At 50.7% G+C, this 21,829-nt stretch overlaps 1 protein-coding gene across 4 annotated transcripts in view; it reads left to right on the top strand.

The window, feature by feature from the left end:
• The window catches only part of ADAM12 (ADAM metallopeptidase domain 12), a 379,957-nt gene that overhangs the window by 307,711 nt on the left and 50,417 nt on the right, over positions 1-21,829 (top strand). For all 4 annotated transcript variants that reach the window (XM_021072593.1, XM_021072591.1, XM_021072592.1 and 1 more), the window contains 2 exons: positions 4,617-4,706; positions 6,461-6,656. In XM_021072593.1, coding sequence (XP_020928252.1) covers positions 4,617-4,706; positions 6,461-6,656 — 286 coding nt within the window. The remainder of the gene's footprint in view (positions 1-4,616; positions 4,707-6,460; positions 6,657-21,829) is intronic.

Here is a 21,829-nt window from a genome sequence, read left to right as displayed (position 1 = left end):
GATCACAGCAGAAGGAAAGCACTAGAAATCCAGGACAGGCAAGTCCTACAGGGCCCCTTTGAACAAGCCCCGTAAGCCGGGGTGGCCTTCCTGAATGTGAAGTGCCACGTAGAGTAAGTTGTGTCGCTGGTCTAAGGAGATAAAGAATCTTCCCTGTCGCAGGGTGAGGACAAGAACAATGAAAAAGCATTTAGCTTTGAGGCTGACAAAGAAGAAAAGCCTTGGAATGCTCACTTCGCATGGCTACTACGCGCCATGTCTTTGGCTCTCTGGAAGGTGCGAGACCAGAGGGGAATTCGAAGCAGCAGCATTCGCTTTTCACCAAGAGTTGCAATCCTGCCCTTGCTGCTGCGGCCTCCTCTGTGTGCACAGCCTGAGGCTCTCGGGCTTCTTGCCTGCTTGTCTGCTTTCCGAAGCAATAACGAAAGCAGGGAACATTTGTCTCCAGCCAAGGGCTGATTGAACCCCGCTTTCTAGCTCCCATCAGGAAATATTCTTGTTTCTGTAGGGTCCGAGATAAAGTTAATCAACATAAAACTTCTAACAGCCATTTGTTAATCTCTGAATAATCCTGGGAAGGAGAGACAGAGACAAGACACAGGGAGACGGCCTGTAAAAACAAGGACCCCCTCAGAGCTTGGAGGAGGTTGTGTTTAGATTAAATGACAGCAAGTCATTTGTACAGGAGGCTGTCTAGAGTGGGATCCCCTCCCACCGGGGCTGACGCGCTCAAGGCGGGCTCAGCCAGCTTCACACGTGGGCTTAATGCCGGCTGAGGAAGAGCAGGTCTTGGGGGGCTGCTCTGAAAGGGGGATTCGAGGATGGCAGGGAAATTGCGCTGAGACTCTGGGGCATCCTGCACATTCCTGTGTTCATCAACCGAACAACTGGTTATGGATTTTCATCACATCCCAGCCCGGTTTCCTCCTTCAGCGGGAAGGCTCTTGGTCACAGTCTGACCATTTCTGCAAGAATGCTGGGAGTGAATATAAGTACCGGGGGACGGGAGTTGAGGAGATAGTTGGATCAAATATTTTCGTGCCCTTGCCAAGCTCAGGACCCATGGCCAAGCTCGGGACCCGGCACGGTCCACAGCGCGGTTTAATTTGCTCACAACGCGTAGAGAGTAGTTACTGTGCAGGAACAAGTCCTAAGGATGAAACCCTCGTTCAGACCAGTGGAGGGAAACTTCAGACCATCACGGGATGGGTTATGCAGAGCGGGAATTGCTGGGAGACTTTTTCTAATTGCTTTTTTACAAAAAGCAAAATTTGTTTAAATTACCCAGATTTCTCAGGAGAGGCCATGTTGACTTGCAATGGTTTATCTTTGATTTGGATTCCTTATAATTGTTTATTAATCAAATAAATTTGACAGCTCTTCGTGGAGCTGTGAACTCTCGGGTTTGGAATGACTCTATTAGCAGCGTTTATTCTGTATACCAGCGAGGCCACCAGCATCACTGCCACCCTCCCCATCACCCCTGAGAGCACTTCCACTGCTGCTATTTCCACTGCCGTCACCACCCCATCCTTGTCCCCACCAGCTCCACCACCAACCCCACCACCAGCATCACCCCCATCATGCAAGCAAATGCTTGGGTGCCTGAAAGTTGCCAGCTTGATGCCCTGACCTTCTCTTTTACCTCCAGCAAGGAGTCGTTCAGCTTTCACGGGGTGTCCACTGTCTCTCCAGGCAGCCTGTGGCGTTGCAGGCCAGCTTTGATGAAATCAGACTCCTGGCTTCTGTAGAGCCGTATTCTCTCTCGGTGCCTGTAATTCCCAACTGTGTATTTCTGTACATGGGGTCCTTATTTAATAGCAGCAGTTCTTGATATTTGAAGAGAACTCTTATCCTCCCCATCCAAGGTTCTTTCGTCCAAGAAATCTTCCCAAGTCAGGGCAAGACTTTTGCTTCCATGTTTAGTGTTCTGTCTTTATTTTATTTTTTTATTTTTGCTTTTCAAGGTTTAAGCTCAAACTGTGGCTGGTGGTATGAAAGCCCATTTCCAGTTTCCAAAAACGTTTGGTCAGACCTGTGAGCCTAGGTTCTTTACCTCCCTACTCAGCCACAGCTCGGGCCCTGGAAATGTCCAGCATGCTTGTGTTCCACATGGGCTCCCTCGAGCCCTGGTCCATGAAAGATCTGTGTCACCACATCAAGTGAGTGAATGGGGTCAGGACAACTTCCCCAGCTCACGACTGCACCCAGCCTCTGCTCCCTTGCTCCTAGAAATAACGGCCTCTGTCTTCAAGAAGATGCATGAGAGTGTTAACTCCAGTTCTTTGTGGTTAAGAATCCGTGTCTGTTACCTACAACCCAAGCATGACAATTAGGGCATTCGCTGAGAGTTCTCCCATGGCTTCATTACTCTTTCTTCTTTGGAGACTTAGTGTTCACTGACTCTGTTGAACTCCTCTATTGAGTACTGAAATAATAAATGCATCAGCAGATGAAGAATTTGTTTCTTCTGAGAAACAGAGCGCTGCAGAAGAAATAGATTCTGGGTAGTTGAAAGGCAAGTGCGTGCTGAAGCCTTTCGTCCAGGGCCTTGGATTTACAATAACCATAAGGATATCCTGACAACTCACTCATTCTTCCGGGCTAATAGGGTTGAGAAAGCAGCCTTATCTCCTTGTTTAAAGTCAATAGGATGCCAGTAGCTTGCAAATATCTTTTAAACTTAGTTATCTCTCTCACATTATCCATCCCCTTTGAAGTCAAAACCATTCTACTTGGCTGTATTTCCATTTGAACTCCTGCTTAGATTCTTCTGTAATTTGGTGGGGGGGTGGGAGGTCGTTCTTAAAGGCTCTTGGGACCCAGTTTTAGGATGGTCATTTAACTTAGAAAGCAAGAGAATCTGCAGTTTGGTTAATGCGTCCTTAGGAGAGCTGTTTGGACCATAATGTACAGGACGGCATTGCTGTATGTGTGATATGCACTGATCAGGAGTGCAATTGATGGACCTCATTTAAAAAACAAAACAACTTCCTCGATGATTATGAGTTACAAACCTTTACTGTCATGAAAGTTGCAGCTATGGCTTCTGGTTGGCAGTTTTATCTTATTGTAGATAGTATACACTCCGGATGTTTATAAAGTCCTTGAACAAATTTAAAATGTAATAACTTTGGCGGTATGTATAATAGGAGCCAATAGTAAACACTAGGAGTTCCCATCGTGGCTCAGTGGAAACGATTCTGACTCGCATCCACAAGGACACAAGTTTGATCCCTGGCCTCGCTTGGTGGGTTAAGGATCCGGCGTGGCCATGCACTGTGGTGTCAGTTGCAGGTGTAGCTCGGATCTGGCATTGGCATGCCTGTGGTGTAGGCCAGCAGCTGTAGCTCCGATTGGACCCCTAGTTCTGGGAGCCTCCATGTGCTGCAGATGTAGCCTAAAAAAAGATAAAAAGAGTTAATTAATTCATTAATTAGTAAACTCTAAATGAGAGCATAATTCATCAAGTTTTGCCCAGGGTACAGTTCGGATGTCTGGATTAGCCATAAATGTGGATTATCAACAAAATTATTATTAATTGCATTTATGATACTCATGATGAATTTATTCATGGAAGATGGTTTGTGGGCGTAAACTATATCCTATTGAAATAGCATATGATGGGCGTCTCTGCTGCCAAGAGTATGTAAATTCTTCAGCATGCATCATATATTACATAAAAGGACATTGATAAATTTATTAATACTGAAGACTCTTGAACTCTTCTAATGATAATTCAGTTTCTTCCAAAATGTGTAAACTCCAAGTTGTTGCAATGTTGCAAACACAAAGACAGCATACGTTCCCTCGATAGATGTGTCCGGCCTTTCGTTGAGAGCCAAGCAAAAGGTGACAACCTCTTGTTTCCTTTTTGTTAGAAGACATTGGGTACCTGTGACACACGGCATAACTGAGAGCTCTCTCCCTCTCTCCCTTTTATCTCAGGACCATCCAGCCACTGTTTCACTGTTCTGTTTAAATCCCTTGCCAGGCAATAGGCACAGACCTCCTTCCAGCCTCTCGCTCATTCTGAAGTCTATTTCTGACCTGAGGAGTGTCCTGTCCAGTGAGACAGCCCACCTGTGCCGAGAGCCCATCTATGGCCTTTGCTTAGATTGCAGGGGCTGTGGCTCAGACCTCATCAATTTGATTTCATTTCCTGCCTGTGTGCCCTAGACTAAACTCTGCATCAGTCTTGGAAGAGCAAAGTCTGTATGCATCTGTGTATATTTTTAAGTTCAGAGTATGCTGGTGATGCTGATACAATTCGCTGCAATAAGCCAGCAGCCAGCGATAATCGGGGACCCCCCCCACTCGCACCGGCACCCTGCACACGCACGCAGGTGCCCCAGCTGCCCTGACGTGAATGACCTCCTGGTCCCCTCCTGTCTGGGTCCCTCCGCCCCTCCTGAAAGATATGCAAGTGCTGCCTCTCCCAGGCTATTCAAAAACACTTACCGGAAGCTTCGCTTTCTCACCCATGCAGACAGTGCTCGGTCAGGCTGGTTCTCTGGCTCGCTCTTTCCTTAAAAGGTGCAGTCACTTAAGGTGCAACCTCTGCTTCAGGTGAGCAGATGCTCCCTGTGACCTGTCAAACCCGTTCCCGTCCCCAGGAGTGTGTGAACCTCTGCTGCAACGCCACCACCTGTACCCTGAAGCCAGATGCTGTCTGTGCACATGGGCTGTGCTGTGAAAACTGCCGGGTGAGTCCTCCGGGCCCAAGGTCACCCCTGTGCTTGGCAGGTTCAACACTGCTGCAGGGCAAGCAGTGGGCAGGACGAGGTCCCAGCCTCCCCGCTGTGGGAACCGCCATCCTTGTCACACAAGTTGGTTCCATCCATCTGCTTTTACTGCCACCCAGCCGTCGTGGGAAAGGCACATTCTCACGCTAAGTCATCTGCGATAAATTGTTCATTTCTGGGCTGAAAAGGCATTGGACCCCCCACACTCATGTTCCACGTTCAGTGTTCTGGTTGTGCCATTGGAGGAAGGTTTTGGGAACCAGTCCCCACTCCTGTCACTCAGCCTCACACCAGGTCCCTCTGCCAGATCCCAGGACCATCTACCCGCCGGGTGAGGAGCTGGGTGGGTTGTTCCCGGGACTCCGCGTGAACATCTTGATCTTGACCGGCCCCCAGCAGAAGGTGCCAGCCACCCCGGCCCAGGCAGAGGCGGCCGTTTGACACTTTTGCCATTTCTGCCGCCGTGCCGGCATCCACTTTGCCAGTTCCGTCGCTTCTCTCATTACTCAGAGCTGAGATCAGACAGAGTCAGAGCCTGAGCTTTGGACTCAAAGGTTCCGAGGGCTGAGTTTTATTTCCTTTTAATGAAGCCAATAGATGTTGGCATTCTGCTCGCAGGAAACTCCGTTAGTGACGCACGTGGAGCCCACGGCATTTCTGAAGGCATTACTGTGTTTTACTGTCGCCTTAAAATGCTCCTCGTCCCCTTCCTACTTGTAATTAACTTAGAGGGATTGTTCGGAGAAGCTGGCACACCCCCACCCCACACGCGGCAGCTGGTGGCGGAGGCCCCGGGTGGGGATGACGGTTCAGGGAAGTCACTGGCTCTGACCTCAGACAAGCCGTCCTGAGCTGGGAATTCTCCAACCACACGGAGGTGGGGCGTGGGTCTGATGGCTCCTAACATCCCATACGGCTCCCTCGCCTTGCATCTTTGCTACCTGCCCTTTTGAAGTCCTGCAGGCAGATGTCCAGCCCTAGGATTTGATGGCACAGTGACATTGCTGCTGTGAGGGTGCCCTTGGAAACAGGTCTGTCCACAAAGGCTAACGCTTCAAGGGCGAAGGTCACCCTGAAAACACGCAATGGTGTTGGTGCCCAGGGATCTTGTTCTTCAGAATCACTGAGTCCATCAGGCAGTGTTCCCGTCCCCACCTCCTCTGAGGTGACAGGGGCCAGCCACCAGCGTGTCTGCTCACCAGAAAACCCTACTGGTACGTGAAATTAAAAAGAGACTGTTCCAGGGAGTTCCCGTCGTGGCTCAGTGGAAGTGAATCTGACTAGGATCCACGAGGATGTGGGTTAAGTCCCTGGCCTCGCTCAGTAGGTTAAAGATCCGGCATTGCCATGAGCTGTGGTGTAGGTCGCAGATGCAGGTCGGATCCCGCGTTGCTGTGACTATGGTGTAGGCCGGTGGCTACAGCTCGGATTCAACCCCTAGCCTGGGCCACAGCTGTAGCCCAAAAAAGCAAAAAAAAAAAAAAAAAAAACCCAAAACTGTTCTGGGTTGCCCACTCGTAATGGAAAGGTGAACCCCAGAACCCATCAAGGGACTGTTTATTTAATGAGCTCCCTCTGCAATAAAGGGCACTTCCTTTGAAATCTTCACACCACCCAGTTCCCATCCACCCCACCCCAGCCCCGCCCGAGTGTCTCTGGGGCCCCGTCTCCCCCTCCCCCACAGTCACGGGCTGTACCCCACCTTCTCCTTTCAGCTGAAACCCGCGGGAACGGCCTGCAGGGAATCCAGCAACTCGTGCGACCTCCCGGAGTTCTGCACGGGGGCCAGTCCGCACTGTCCTGCCAACGTGTACCTGCACGACGGGCACCCGTGTCAGGGGGTGGACGGCTACTGCTACAACGGCATCTGCCAGACCCACGAGCAGCAGTGCGTCACCCTCTGGGGACCAGGTAGGTGGCCGCCTCCATGTGGGTGCAGGGGGGCAGGGAGCCCACTCTCTGTTTCCAGAAGCTTCCCTCCCGGCGTGTGCCATCTCAAAAGCTGCTGCCACTGAGCAGGAGCACCGGCTCCCTGGTAGGGCTGGGGCCACGTGGGGCACCGGGCACGCAAAAGCAGGTGCTGCCCGGAGCCCACCCCGAGGCACTCAGAGGGACCAGCAAGGCATGTGCGTGCACCGCTGTGTGTCTGTGGGGTGACAGGGATGAGCCAGCCTGGAGTCCCGCGCTCAAATGGCCTGTCAGGTGGTTGGGCAGATAGACGGACAGAACTTGCCACTGCCACCCTCGTGGTGTAAGCGGATCTCAGTGCTCAGGCCAGGACACCACTGGGGGCAGAAAGTGCCAGAGAGACAGGCCGGGCAGCCGGAGGCCGGGGGGCTGCCTGGGGAGGGCCCGGGGCAGTCCTGGTGCTGAGGATGGGGAAAGACATGACAGGGACAGCTGGCCTGAAGGCCTGGGTGCCAGAGCTTGGAGGAAGAACGTGGGCACAGGTCTTAAAGGGCCTCGAGCGCCTCTTGGGTTCTGAAGGCGCAGTGACAGATGCGTGTGTCCCAGAAAAAGCACTCAGATGGGAAGGTGGCCAGGAAGTGGCCGCTGTGTGACGGGGTCCCTTAGGGGCTGGGCACCACGTCCGGTGTCCTGGGCGTGGGTATCGTTTGGCCTTTGTAACCCTCCCACGACCCCTGAGGTAGAGGCAATGACTCCAGCTTTACGGCAGTTGAAACGGAAACCTCAAGGCTGGAAGTCATTTTCCAAGGTCGTGAGGCTGGGATTTAAACTCAAGTCATTGCGACCCAAGGCCCAGTTGTCATTCCCACACTGTCACACCAGAGAGCCAGCTCTTGAGCAAAAGTGCCACAGAAAGTCTAAAATGAAGCGGATGCTCAGATGTGAGAGGGGTGGGAATCAGTCCCCTTTGGGTCCCCCTCTTCCACCACCTCTTCTTCCGGGGCCAGAGGTCCAGGGCCTGGTAGGAGAGCCCCAGGCATGGGCTCGTCACCCCGGGGTTGTCCGCTTGTCTCCCACACCCCAGATTCTGGCCGTGAATCCCACAGAGAGTGTTTTCAAGCCCACGGCCCAGACTCTCTCGTCAGTCTTTGCCGCCTTCCTGCCGGCGGCTGGGTGACCTCAGTTCTGGCCGGCAGCCCCGGCCGTGGCAAGGCCACTGTGGTCAGCCAGGCCCAGGCAGGCTCAGGCCCTGTGGGGGAGAGAAATCGGATATGGGCCTTTGTCAGACGTTTATGGTGAGGTTTGGGGTTGAGGAGTGACGGGGAGAGTCAGGGAGGCAGAAGACAAAGACCAAACCTCAGGGCTTGGGTTTCAAATGTGATGCGTAAGCGATGACCCAGCGTGGAGAACAAGGCAGATGTTTCTTGGGGCAGGTCCACTGACCATCCCTGCCCCCCGCCCCAGCCAGAGATGCCCCCCTCTGTGCTTGGAACTTCGGGAGGGAGAAGGGAGAGCAGCGTGGCCGCAGTTACAAGGGGCTGTCTCATCTCCGGACGGTTCTCCAATGCCGCGGGCTTCGCCGATATGCCTGGGCAGGTGGAAAGAGGAGGCCTTTGGTGCCTGGAGCCTCGGTGCTTTGGATCCTGAGCGCACCCCAGCCCGACCTCGTCCTCTGCTGGGCAAAGGAGGGCTCGTGCTTCAAGTCAGGCGAAGGCCTTGTGATGACAAGCACAGAGTGGGGCCTCGCTGTGCACATGCCACATGGTCGGATGAGCTCCCAGTGGCTTAGTGACTTCAGACACCTTCCAGACAAGTGGGGTCGCCTGGGGACAGTGGCTGCTGCTCCAGGCCAGATCTTCACAGCCTAAAAGCATCCCTCGGGTCCGTCCCTTCCCAGCCCTTCTCCGGACTCGGTAACCTCCCCTTCTTGAGTTACAAGGGACGTTGTCACGCTCCCTTCCAAGGGGCATTACTGTGGCCAGAGCACACACAGCTCTTGGAGTGAAATGCCGTCTTCAGTGGCCTGATGAGTTAGAGCGTCTGGCCCCAGTTCCAGAGTGAGGTCAGAGGGGGCCCACAGCTCTGAGCCCCCGCCTCTGAGTGACTCAGCTGGCTGCGAGCCCTCGATTCATGGTGACCAAGGCTGGTATTTATTATCTCATCGGATTAGTCCTTCTCGAGCTGCCTGACCAGCGAGAGCGCCAGACAGGCGGACAGGCTGACAGCATGACTCACAGGCTGCGCTTTGCAAAAAAGCAAGAGCTGTAGGGAGGTACCTGCTCTGGAGCCCTTGGCATCCATGTGACCAGGGCAGGGACCACATGGCCTTGCCAGCAGACCTCTTCTCCCGACTCCTCCCCTCACCCTGGCGACCAAGGAGGCCTTTGCCTGGGCACCGGTGGGCTTGCTGGGAGAGGCGGCACATAGGCTAAGCAGCTGTGCCATCAGGAATGCTGAGTTCCTGGAAACAGCACGGGGACCAGGTTTGGGGAGCCCCCTCAGGCTCTTCATGTCCTGGGGTTCAGTCTCCCTTGGCCAACCCCTTCTCCTGACTTCACCTCATCACCCACCCACCCCAACTTCCTCGGGAGAGCAGAGAGCTCATGTGTCACAGCTGGCTGTGGCCCTCTGTGCCAGGGGACTTCTGAGAAAGGCCTTTACCCGCCCCCCTTTGCAAATGCATTGTGTTCCTTTCCTTCCATCACTCTGGCTGCCCCACTGTGAAGTTCAAGGGCCCTATGTGAGTTTCCTGCGGCTGTTCTAACAAATTCCCACAAGCTCAGTGGCTGGCGACAACATGAATGGACCATCTGATGGTTCTTGGGGTTAGAAGCCCTAAAATCAAAATGCTGGCAGGAACGTGTTACCCTCGGAGGCTCTGGGGAGAATCGGTTTCCTGGCCACTCCAGCCTGGAGAGGCCGCCTGCGTTTCACGGCCTCTTCATCCGTCTTGAAGTTGTCTGCACACCTCTGTCTCTCGGACTCTGCTTCTGTAGTCAGATGGCCCTCTCTGACTCTGGGCCTCCCGCTTCTAAGACCCTGTGGTTATAGGGGACCCAACCAGATGACCCAGCCCCTTCTTCTTAACTCGATGACGTCTTCAAAGTCCCTTTTGCTCAGTAAGGTCACGTATTCACAAGTTCCAAGAATCGGGACATGGACCTCTTTGGCGGGTCACGTTCACTCCAAAGGCATTGAGCAGACCACTTGCTAGCAGGGTGACCTCCGGCAGGTTCCTCGACCTTGCCGTGCCTCATCTGTAAAGTGGGGACAGCAACTCGCCTACCTCGCGGGTGAGTCCTTGTCCTTTAACGAAGCCTGTTGTCTGTGTCAGACAGTGTGAGGACATGCAGAGGCTGCTGCTTGAGCAGTGCCTGGGGCCGTGCTGAGGGCTGTGTTACTGCGGGGAGCATGGATGAGCGAGGCCTGGGCCTCGGGGGCAAGGGGCCAACCAGGAAGGGATACAAGACATGGGGTTGCCCTGGAGCAGTCATTGCCAGGGCGGGAGACTTCCTGCGTGCAGAACAGCAGGGGTCAAGATGCACAGCAACGGGGGAGGGGGGCCATCCCAGGAGACCTCAGGCCACTGTGCTTGTCTGGAGCTCCAGCTGTGACCTGGAGAGCAGAGAGCCAGCCTGCCCCCTCCCTGTCCTCTCATTTGCTGCCTATTCATCTGTAGCCACTAGAGCTGCTCCTGTGCGATGCCCATCGAGAGCCCCCGATCTGCCCAAGTGGCATACTTCCCACAGGCCCCGTGCACTCTTGCCTAGACCCGGAGTAGAGTCAGGATGTGACCGTCCCCGTTCTGGGGAGCTGAGGTCACTTCCTCGGCCAGGGCCCAGCCTGCTAGATGCACTGGGCTGAGAGCAGTGTATTGCTGCTTTACTGTGGTTCGTTTGAATTGGCTTTTCCTGATTCAGAAGAGGAAAACTAATTAAGGATGCTTTTGCACTATTTCATTTCCCATCCTTGAACAAATGCTCCAGGATCTGGACTGTGTTTGCTTTGGGGTCATTTTTGGCGCCTTACGAAGCCCAGGGACTGAGAAATCCAGGCGTCACCGTGAGTTCTTGTCCTGCCTGCCTCTGCCATTTGCACCCAAGTGACCTGGCCTGAATCCTTCCGTGACTTTCAGGAAGTCAGCTAGTTACTCGCTGCCCCGATCCGGCTGCCCAAACCCTGACCGGATGAAGCCCTTCCTTCCAGCTAACTATTCCCTTTTGAAATGGACTTTTCTCAATCCGGCATTATATTTCAATAAAATAATCCTGCTTCCAAATCTTTCTCCAAACAGTGATCGAAAATTCAAAACACATGCCTGCAGCGCCTGACTGGCTGTGTAATATGCTTCTCGAACACCTTTTGGGATTTTTGGTTCATTCGTTTGTTTTCCTGATTATGGTTATTGATGATGTTCCTGTTGGCTCAGAGTTGACACTTTTTTTTTTTTCTCCCTGATTTTTTTTGCCCGCAAACCTTGTATCTCAGGCCTTTCGTCTGTTGCTGTCCAACCCAGAAATGTTACCTGCAGTTCAAATTCTAGCTTATATTTAGGAGTCTGTCCACTTTAGTCTTAACAGCCACAATGATTTTCTGTCCGTGTGGCCTGACCTTTATTCCGTCTGAAATGCAGCTGGATGGGTTTCCTTGGGCAGAAAAGTTACTTTTGCCAATGTCGTTTATCCCATCCAGTAGCATCATCCCTGAAAACATTTTTTTGGAAATTCATCGTACCGATAACTATGTGTATAGAACCACAAGCAGTTTGCCCGAGGAGGTCCTGAAATATCTTAGTTTTATCTCTTTTTATCACTCACCAGAAAACAGCGTCACCTGATTTACGCAGCGGGAGCTGGCCAGAGGGTTTCCGTGGGCTGGTAGATATTCAGTGTGCATCGGCAAGACCAGTTTAAATGGGTTTGCTTTATGATGACACACGCCTGTTCGTGTCCTTAGCATCTACAGCTCTAGTGGCTACAGATGGGAGGAAAGGTTATTTTGGTAAAGGGGTCATATTGTTTAGGAGGCAGGAAAGTCCTCTTGGTCCCATCGTATGGGAAGGAAATGATGTGTTCGCTTGGGCTACGTTTTCCCGTGAACGCAAAGGCCAGTTTGGAGAGGAGAGACAGAGGGAGAAGTGTGAGAATAAGCAGGCTTCAGCTGTTGGTGAAAATGTCTGTGGATGTTAGTGACAGCGGTTGGGGAAATTTGTGATAGGAGGAGGGACCAGTGTGATTGACCTGGAGCAGTGCCCTCGCATAACGGGGTTGTTTTAAGAAGTAGATCAGGGAGTTCCCGTCGTGGCGCAGCGGTTAACGAATCCGACTAAGAACCATGAGGTTGCGGGTTCAGTCCCTGCCCTTGCTCAGTGGGTTAACAATCCGGCGTTGCTGTGAGCTGTGGTGTAGGTTGCAGATGCGGCTCGGATCCCGCGTTGCTCTGGCTCTGGCATAGGTCTGGTGGCTACAGCTCCGATTCAACCCCTAGCCTGGGAACCTCCATATGCCGCGGGAGCGGCCCAAGAAATAGCAAAAAGCCAAAAAAAAAAAAAAAAAGATATACCAGCACTGACCAGCACATAGTAACCTCTTGAATCACTTATAAGTAGAAAAGTAGACTAGAGTCCCCTTTAAAAAAAAAAGAAGAAGAAGTAGATCAGGTCGTGTAAATGGTGCGCTTAATACAGGATGTCATCATCTCTCTTTCTAAAGACATAGGGACATGGGAACTTTGAACTACAATTGCAAATGTAAGTTATAGCGCCCTGAAGATAAACCTGGTAATTAAACTCCATCACTTCTTACAGAATTGTAGAATAAAGTATTATGTCAAAATTCCCTCTGAAGGGCTAAGTTTCATCTTTTGATAATGGCAGAACATCTAAGTGCTCCATTATTAAGAAATCAAAGACTATAAATGGATGTAATTTGGTAGCGATAAGAAAATTATTGTCATTTTTTCATGAGACAGACTTGAAGTCTCTCGTCTTCATGAAGACATGAAGACAGATATCTTTTTTAATAATGATTTTTATTTTTTTCTATTATAGCTGGTTTACAGTGTTCTGTCAATTTTCTACTGTACAGCAAGGCGACTGACAGGTATCTTTAAATGCGGCAACTTTGAGCCAGATCTGTGGCTTTACGACATCTTACTCATGGAGAGAAATCATTTACACCTTTTAAATTACTGACCATTCTGTCCCTAACACAAGTGCCAGGTGGCAGCTTTCACGCGAAAGCCATGTGAGATACTTGACTGGCCCCTCTTCCACTGCCCCACCTGGCATCAGTAGGTCCTGGCCGCCAGGGCGCTCAGGAAGCTGCTCTGCATTTGTGTCTTCTAGTCTGTTTTCTTTTTTCTTTCCTTTTGCTTTTTAGGGTCACACCCATGGCCTATGAAAGTTCCCAGGCTAGGGGTTCAATCAGACCTGCAGCTGCTGGCCTACGCCAGAGCCACAGCAACACAGGATCCAAGCTGTGTCTGCAACCTACACCACAGCTCATGGCAATGCCGGATCCCTGAGCGAGGCCAGGGATTGAACCCACAATCTTCATAGATACTAGTTGGATTCATTTCTGCTGAGCCACAGTGGGAACGCCTCTGGTCCGTTTCCTTTAACGATGCTTCCTTTCTGTGCAAGAGCTGTGCCTTCTCCCAAGGTCAGCATGGAGCCCCCTGCCTAGTTTCCTGGCTTGTATGATTTCTTACTTTATCGAAACTTGGAGGGAATGACAGTTTTTCTTTCCAGGAGGTAAAATCTCTGTCTTTTTGTGATTTTATATCTTCTTTCCTCATAAGGCAGCAGGGTGATTCTTCTTTTGATGGAAATGAACAAGGGAAAACCCAGAGTCACAACAGACCCAGAGGCAGTGTTCATTTACCCAAGCTGCCTTGTTCTGAGAAACTACAACCAACTGCCTCTGGGGAGAGCAGCTGCCTCAGGATGTGCTGTCCCTGTGGTTTTCACTCTTTCATTCTTGGAACACCACCTGCTCTGTGCAGGCCTGAGGCACCATCCTGGTCCAAGGAGGTTTTACTGAGGCAGGAGCCTCAAGGCGTCACAAGAGGCAAAAGCAAGTGTGATAAATGCAGGGAGGGGACAGCCCGACAGGCTGAATGAGAACAGGTGGGTCCCCAGCCTCCAGGGAGGTGGTGATGGAGGGGGCGCTGAAGGACCCAGCCAGTGATATCCAGCAGCACGGCAGCCCAGGCCCCTCATCCCAACCCTGTTGGGTTCCAGGGAAGATGCTGGCTTTGGTCGGGCATCCGTCACTGACCCAGTCTCATGACCTGTGGCATGAAGCACTCTGATGGGCCAGGCTTGGATCTCCTGCCCATCCCTTTGGCATTGGTTGAGCAGGTTAGCCCCACCTGAACCACATAAAATGGATTTCCCATGAGAAAAAGGGTTTCGTTCTTAGAAAAGAGATAGCGGAGAGGTGTTAGACAAAACCAACAACTGAAAAACTCTGCCATTCTTTTTTATTAAAATATAGTTGATTTACAGCGTTGTGCCAGTTTCTGCTGGACGGCATAGACCTCAGTTGGATGTGTGTATATATATATATGACATGCATGTGTACATTCTTTTTCTCATCCTGTCTTCTATCTTGCTCTATCCCAAAAGACTGGATATAGTTCTCTGTGCTATACAGCAGGACCTCATTGCTTACCCATTCCAAAGGTAATAGTTTAGGGGTTCCTGCCATGGCACAGCGGAAACGAATCCGACTAGGAACCGTGAGGTTGTGGGTTTGATCCCTGGCCTCACTCAGTGGGTTAAGGATCCAGTGTTGCCTCGACCTGTGGTGTAGGCCGCAGACAAGGCTCGGATCTGGTGTTGCTGTGGCTGTGGTGTAGGCTGGCAGCTGTAGCTCCGATTAGACCCCTAGCCTGGGAACCTCCATTTGCCGTGGGTGCAGCCCTAAAAAGCAATAAAATAAATAAATAAAATAGTTTACATCTAGTAACCCCAAATTCTCCATCCATCCCACTTCCTCCCCCTCCCCCTCGGAAACCCACAAGCCTGTTCTCCATGTCTGTGCGTCTCTTTCTGTTCTGTTGGTAGGTCCCTTTGTGCCATGTTTTAGATTGCACATGTGAGTGATATCATATGGTATTTGTCTTTCTCTTTCTGACTTCACTTCACTTCGTATGATCATTTCTAGTGACAGCCTTGTTGCTGCAAATGGTGTTATTATATATTAATGTATATTAATGCAGTTCTATATATGCATATTACATGAATGTATACTAATATATATTCTGTATATTAATCTATATTAATGCAGTACTATATATGGTAGTTCTCTATTAACTAAATGTTTTCTGAGGCCCCTCCGTACTGTTTTCTGTAGTGGTTGTACCAATTTACATTCCCACCAACAGCACGGGGGGGGTCTCGTTTCTCCACACCCTCTCCAGCATTTGTCATGTGCAGATTTGCTCATGGTGACTATTCCGACAGGTGTGAGGTGGTGCCTCATGCTAGTTTTGATTTGCATTTCTCTCATAAGTAGCGATGTGGGGCATCTTTTTAATGTGTGCCTTTGCTGTCTGTCTGTCTCCTGCCATGCGTATCCACACATCTCTGCTGTCACTCCACACCGCACAAGGAGCACCTACAAAGAGAGGCTGCCTCCGAGGAGGCGCGTGCCCAGCTTGCCCCTGATGGTACCCAGACTTTAGAGTAGGAAATGTTAGTCCCCGGATGAGAAGAGCATCATACACAGGGTTCTCTCCCGTCCTCCTCTCACCTCTGTCAACTGTCACTCACCACCCTCACCCACCACGCACCCACGCGTGATCGAAACACCATTTTCAGAGAATTGGTGAAAATGGATCAAAGTTGATAAACGTTTGAACCCCTTAGTGCTTAAGGATGGAGAAACCCAAGATCTTCTCCATCAGTGTTGACCATGGGTTATTCATCACAGCGTGCTTTCCCCCCGGTCCTCCCAGGTGATGTGCACAGGTGGCTGGGCTGCTGGTCCTTTAGCCCCAACACACTCGTCTGCTCACTCCCTGCTCTGGTCCAACAGAGGCACCCCCCAACTCCGCCAGGGTGGCCACTGCAGGCGTCCCCTCCCTGGTCCCCCCTCGGCCCAGCGTGCTGGACACGTTGCATCCCTGTCTCATGGATTCACGTGAGGCTGTACGTTTTCCTCAGAGATGGAGTTTTGCTCCGTCTTGTGCTTTTTCTTTTCCACTTTCAGCTCGTTTTGGCAAGAAGAGGCCAGAGACATCTTACAGCTGAGTGTACAGGTGTTCTTTAAAAGGCCCGTGCTTTTTCTAAAGAGAGAATATAAAGAAATTGAGGCATTTCCCTGACACCCAGTTGTCCTTGGTGATCTTGTGAAGGGAGAGGCCAGATAGGGAGTGAGATCCTGCCATATAGAACAAGGAGCTAGATCCAGTCTCCTGGGTTAGACCATGGTAGAAAATAATATAAAAAAAAAGAATGTGTTTATATATCTATGTATAGATAGATATGACTGAGTCACTTTGCCATACAGCATAACCTGATACAACATTGCAAATCAACTGCATTTTAATTTCAAAAAAAAAAAAAAAAAGATTTACGGAGTTCCCGCTGTGGCTCAGTGGTTAACGAATCTGACTAGGAACCATGAGGTTGCGGGTTTGATCCCTGGCCTTGCTCAGTGGATTAAGGATCCGGCATTGCCGTGAGCTGTGGTGTAGGTTGCAGACGGGGTTCAGATCCCGCGTTGCTGTGGCTGTGGTGTAGGCCAGTGGCGACAGCTCCGACTAGACCCCTAGCCTGGGAACCTCCTTATGCTGCAGGAGCAGCCCTAGAAATGGCAAAAAGACAAAAAATAAATAAATAGATTTAGTCTTCTGGCAAGTTTGTAAGTACACAGTGCAGCATCGTTAGCCGTAGGCACTCTGCTGTACGGTAGGTCTCTAGAGTTTATGCCTTTTGCATAGCTGAACTTTTGTCCCTTTGACGCCGCCCCTCGCCCCCTCCCCCGGCCCCTGGCAATGACCATTCTTCTACGCCCTGTTTTTAGATTCCATCAGCATATGCAGGATTTGGCTTTCCGTATCTGCCTTATTTCACTGAAGCATAATGACCTCCAAGTTCATCCCTGTTGTCACCAATGGCAGGATTTCAGGAACCGTCTCGTACAATAATTTTCATTGTACATACATACTGCATTTTCTTTCTTCATTCATCTGTCTGTGTACACCTTGGTTGCTCCTGTGGCTTGGCTTTTGTGAGTGATGCTGCAGGAGACATGAGCATCCAGGTGTCTCTCTGTGATCCTGACTCCTGTTCCTTTGGCTGTGTACCCAGATGTTGACATGATGGTCATTTGAGGGTTCTGTTTTTCATTTTTTGAGGAACCTCCATCCTCTCTTCTGCAATGGCTATTTATATTCCCACCAGCGATGCCCGAGAGCTCCCCTTTGTCCACAGCCTCACTAACACCTGTCATCTCTTGCGTCCTTGGTAGTAGCCACTGTAATTGACAGGAGGGACAGTTCGCTGCTGTTTGGGTTTGCATTTCCCCAGCGTTTAGTGATGTTAAGGACCCTTCCGTATGCCTGCTGTCCATTTGAATGTCCCCTGTAGAGAAACATTGTAGCTGTTCTTCTGCCCATTTTGTGATCTGGTTACTTGCTGATGAGTTGTAGGAGTTCTCTCTACATACTGGATATTAACTCTTAGTCACATACACGGTTTGCGCATATTTCCTCCTGGTTGCCTTTCATTCTGTCAGTGTTTTTGCCTTTGCTGTGCAGAAGCTTTTTCGTGTGGTATCGTCCCCCTTGTGCCCATATGCCTTTGCTGCCTGTGCTTTTTGTTGTCTTATCCAAGAACTCACTCTCAAAGGCGATGTCACCGAGCTTTCTTCCCCACGTATTCTTCTTAGAGTTTCACGGTTTCAGGGCTCCCCCTCCACTGCAGTCATTACTCCATTTTGAGTTAACTTTTGTGTGCGGTGTAAGGTAAGAGTCCGATTTCATTCTTTTGCATGTGGATATCCATTTCTTCCAGCATGATTTTTTTTTTCTTAACTTTTCAGGGCTGCACCTGGGACCATATGGAGGTTCCCAGGCTAGGGGTCGAATCAGAGTGACAGCTGCCAGCCTACACCACAGCCACAGCAATGCAGGATCCGAGCCACATCTGTGACCTACACCACAGCTCACAGCAACACCAGATCCTTAACCCAATGAGTGAGGCCAGGGATCAAACCCAAGTCCTCATGGATACTAGTCAGGTTCATTGCTGCTGAGCCACAGCAGGAACTCCCCAGCATGATTTTTTTTGAAGAGATCCTCCTTTCCCGATTGTATATTCGTGGCACCTTTGTCAAATTTCCGTTGCCCGTGGACTTTGAGACGAAAGAGAAATCTAAAATGCTGACTTATATTGCTTTATGATATTGACGAATGAAAAAAAGCAGCCATTCTTAATTAGTGAACATGTGGCTTTTTAGTATTTCTCATCATTAAGTTCATTGATGACCTAAGACCCTTGGTGAGATCATCCATGCTACTCAAAATTCACATATTCTGTTTGGCCGTCGACTTTTCCGTGGGGTTTCCTCTTTAGAAAAATGTGGAATGGCGCTCTATCCGGGCGTGCACAGGAAACCCTAATGCTGCGTCATCACCTCTGGCGATGGGACAAGCCATTGCCTCTCACACACACCTGGGTTTCTGAGCCATGCGGCTGCCCCGTTGGCAGGTGGGGTGTTAAGATCCCAGGCATGCCTGGAGGACACAGTGTGTTCTGGGCTGGGATTCCTGGGCAGTGAGCCAGCGTTTGTTTTCTCTTCCAGGATGCTTATCTACCTGTCTAAACGCCGTTGTATGTATGACTTTGCTTGACGTCCTGTTGCATTTCAGCCCCTTTCTTCATGTATCCGGCTCCCTCTTGGTTTTAAGTCTCCATGGAAACCAGTCTCTTTCTCTCCTTCCCCCGCTCCTCTTCTTACCTTTCTGTGCACCCCATCCAGCCCTCACCCAGTCCTGCCTTTGAGCTGTTCTCTTTTTTTTTTTGAGAACAGAGACTAAGTTTCACTCTTTATTATTATTATTTTTAACAGTCTCAGCATCTAAACAGTGTCTTGAACACAGTAAGCACTCAGGAAGTGCTTGGTCATTGAGTCACTGAAAGAATAAAGCAACATTGGGAGTTCCCATCGTGGCTCAGCGGAAACGAATCCAACTGGTATCCATGAGGTTGGGGGTTTAATCCCTGGCCTCTCTCAGTGGGTTAAGGATCCGGTGTTGCTGTGAGCTGCGGTGTCGGTCGCAGATGCAGCTCAGATCCCATGTTGCTGTGGCAGCTATAGCTCTGATTCAACCTGTAGCCTGGGAACTTCTGTATGCCGTGGGTGTGACCCTTAAAAGCAAAAAAAAAAAAGAGAGAAAGAAAAAAAGAAAAAAGCAGTGTTGAGGGACAGGTTCCTTAAGTTACCGCGCAGTGAAACCTGAGTGCAGCTGTCCCTCCCATCAAATCCCAGAGTCCACCACCCTCCTAATCCCTCACGTCTCTCCTGGGTTATGGCTCCATCCCACTGATCCAGGCTGGGCCTTGAATCTCAAACAATAACTTCCCTACCAGGGTCTCTACATCCAGGCACTTTTTTTTTTCTTTTTGCTGAATTTTGTTATATTTATAGTTGTACAACCACCATCACAACCGAATCTTACAACACGTCATCCCAAACCTCCTGCCCATCCCTCCCCCACCCCACCAAGCTGTTTTCTAGCTCATGTACCTGAAACTGCTCAGAAATATCTCTTTATAGCTCCCTCTAAGGAAAATAGATTTATCCATAAACACATACGAATTGCAGCATGGTATATATATTTTTTTAAGTGATTCCACTTCCCAGAAGAGAAATAACTTCATAATTGTAAGAGTGACCGAGTCTCTGTAGCATCCCAATAGCCTCATGGCCAATGCCCGGTTGGCACAGACTCTGCCTACCCAGTTCCGGGGTTTGGCAGCCACTGGAACATACAGGTAGTCCTTCACCGGGTCTTCTGAAATAGGGAGAGAAGGGCTCGTTTCATCAGCCCTCAGTGGGTGACCACAGCACCGTGTCCCTTATTCACCTGCATCTAGTGTCCCTCAGGCTGCAGCAAATGTCATGGCTCTTGCCCTGTCACCTGTGGGGCATCCGGTGGTGCAGTCAGGGACTGCACACCTGCCCGTCTTCCCCGCTAGGCAGCAGAGAGGGGCCAGCCTGCTCTCCAGCCCTGCAGCCTGAGTGGGACCCCACAAGCATGGGACCTTGATAAACACTGGAGCACCGGAGGGAACAGGCTGGACTTTGCCCTTGGATAGCTCTGGCCTCAGCAGCTAGGTGACTTTAAGTGATATAGTTCACCTCCAAGTGCTAGTTTTCTGGCCCATAAAATGGGATAATAAGACCTCTCTGGGGAGTTCCTGTTGTGACTCAGTGGATTAAGAACCTGACTAGTATCCATGAGGATGTGGGTTCAATCCCTGACCTCACTCAGTGGGTTACAGATCTGGCATTGCCACGAGCTGTGATGTAGACCAGCAGCTGCAGATTTGACCCCCTAGCCTGGGAACTTCCATGTGCAGCAGGGGCGGCCCTAAAACAACAACAACATCAAAACCACACTTGCCTGTCATTAGATACTGTTTGTATTCCTTTGCTTGATTTCTTGTCATAATTTTGGGTTTTTTATCTGCTATTCATATACCGAGCCTCCCCTTTGCTGTGCTGTTACATGTCCAGTGGTCGACATCAGATGGCCACATTTACCTGGTAAGGGCAAGGGTGGTAAGTTTCAGCTAGGCTTTTCCTCTAAGAGGGTTTCCTAGACCAGCCTGCCTAAAACAACAGACCCCCAGGACCCTCTTACTCTGTGGTTTCCTTCCTGGCCCTGCCCACCACTGGGCTTCAGATGAAGGCATTCCGTTTCTCCTTGTGATTTTCAAGCAAGCCCAAGTTTTGTCCACATTGGGCACCATTGTACCCCTAGAGCCTGGCCGTGCCAGATAAATCCACGTGTGTGACCGAACTGCAGCATGACGGAAGGATGCATGGATGGAAGATGATGGATGGATGGAAGGTGGATGGATGGGTGGTGGATGGATGGAAGGATGCATGGATGGAAGATGATGGATGGATGGAAGGTGGATGGATGGGTGGATGGAAGGTGGATGGATGGGTGGTGGATGGATGGAAGGATGCATGGATGGAAGATGATGGATGGATGGAAGGTGGATGGATGGGTGGAAGGATGGATGGAAGGATGGATGGATGGTGGATGGAGGACAAAAGGAAGGGTAGAAGAATGGATGGGAGGGAGGGGAGGGAAGGAAGGAGGGAAGAAAGAGAAATAAAGCCAGAAGGATCTGTGCAAACACACAACCACTGAGTTGTTGGAATTCTGGATACCAGTTTTTCCAGGCCACTGTGAGCAGTGGGACCCAGGAGCTTTGATCCAAGTATCATGGGACAGGATTAAGTTCAAAGTGCAGGTTCGACACTGAGACTTAGCCCTCCCATCTCTCCCTGCTCCCGCAGGTGGATGAGAAAGAATGAGAGGGCAGAAAGGATCCCTGATGAGCAGAAGCTGGGTGTGTCCGTACTGTCATCGCTCAGGAGCAGGCGTGTGCCTCTGGGCACAGTAAAGGGGAGAGTCGCTGCTGAGCCAGAGACCTCACCTTTTCCAGGACAGAGACTTGTGTCCAGTTCAGGGCCATGCTTTTAGGAAGCAGTTGGGAGACCTCTCCTAAAGTGGCTTTAAAAAACGGAGCGTGGGAAAATGGGAGGTCCAGGATGGAGTGGCCTAGTGCCGCGGTTAACAGCCAGACCCATCACTGTTCTCAGCTGCTGCCAAGGTCTTGTGTGGTTGATTTGTCTGTCTGTTGGTTAGGTGGTTTTTTTGTTTTGTTTTGTTTTGTTGTTTTTTAATGAGATGCTGATCATGTCTGATGAGAAATCGGGTGGAAGCAACTTTTTAGTAACAAGAACACCTTCTGTCCCCTGGGAGGAGGGGAGCGTGGCTCATCCTGACATTGTCACCTTGGAAGGCGAACGGAGCCCCGCAGAGCTGGGCTCAGGGAGGTGGGCATCCTGGCAGCTGTGAGAGGAAGCGCCAGTCAGGACGCCCCTGTGGGAGGGAAGGCAGGCCCGGGTCACAGCACAGGG

Source organism: Sus scrofa, chromosome 14, assembly GCF_000003025.6.
Source record: "Sus scrofa isolate TJ Tabasco breed Duroc chromosome 14, Sscrofa11.1, whole genome shotgun sequence".
Taxonomy (NCBI): Eukaryota; Metazoa; Chordata; class Mammalia; order Artiodactyla; family Suidae; genus Sus; species Sus scrofa.
This window is presented reverse-complemented; position numbering and strand designations above follow the sequence as displayed.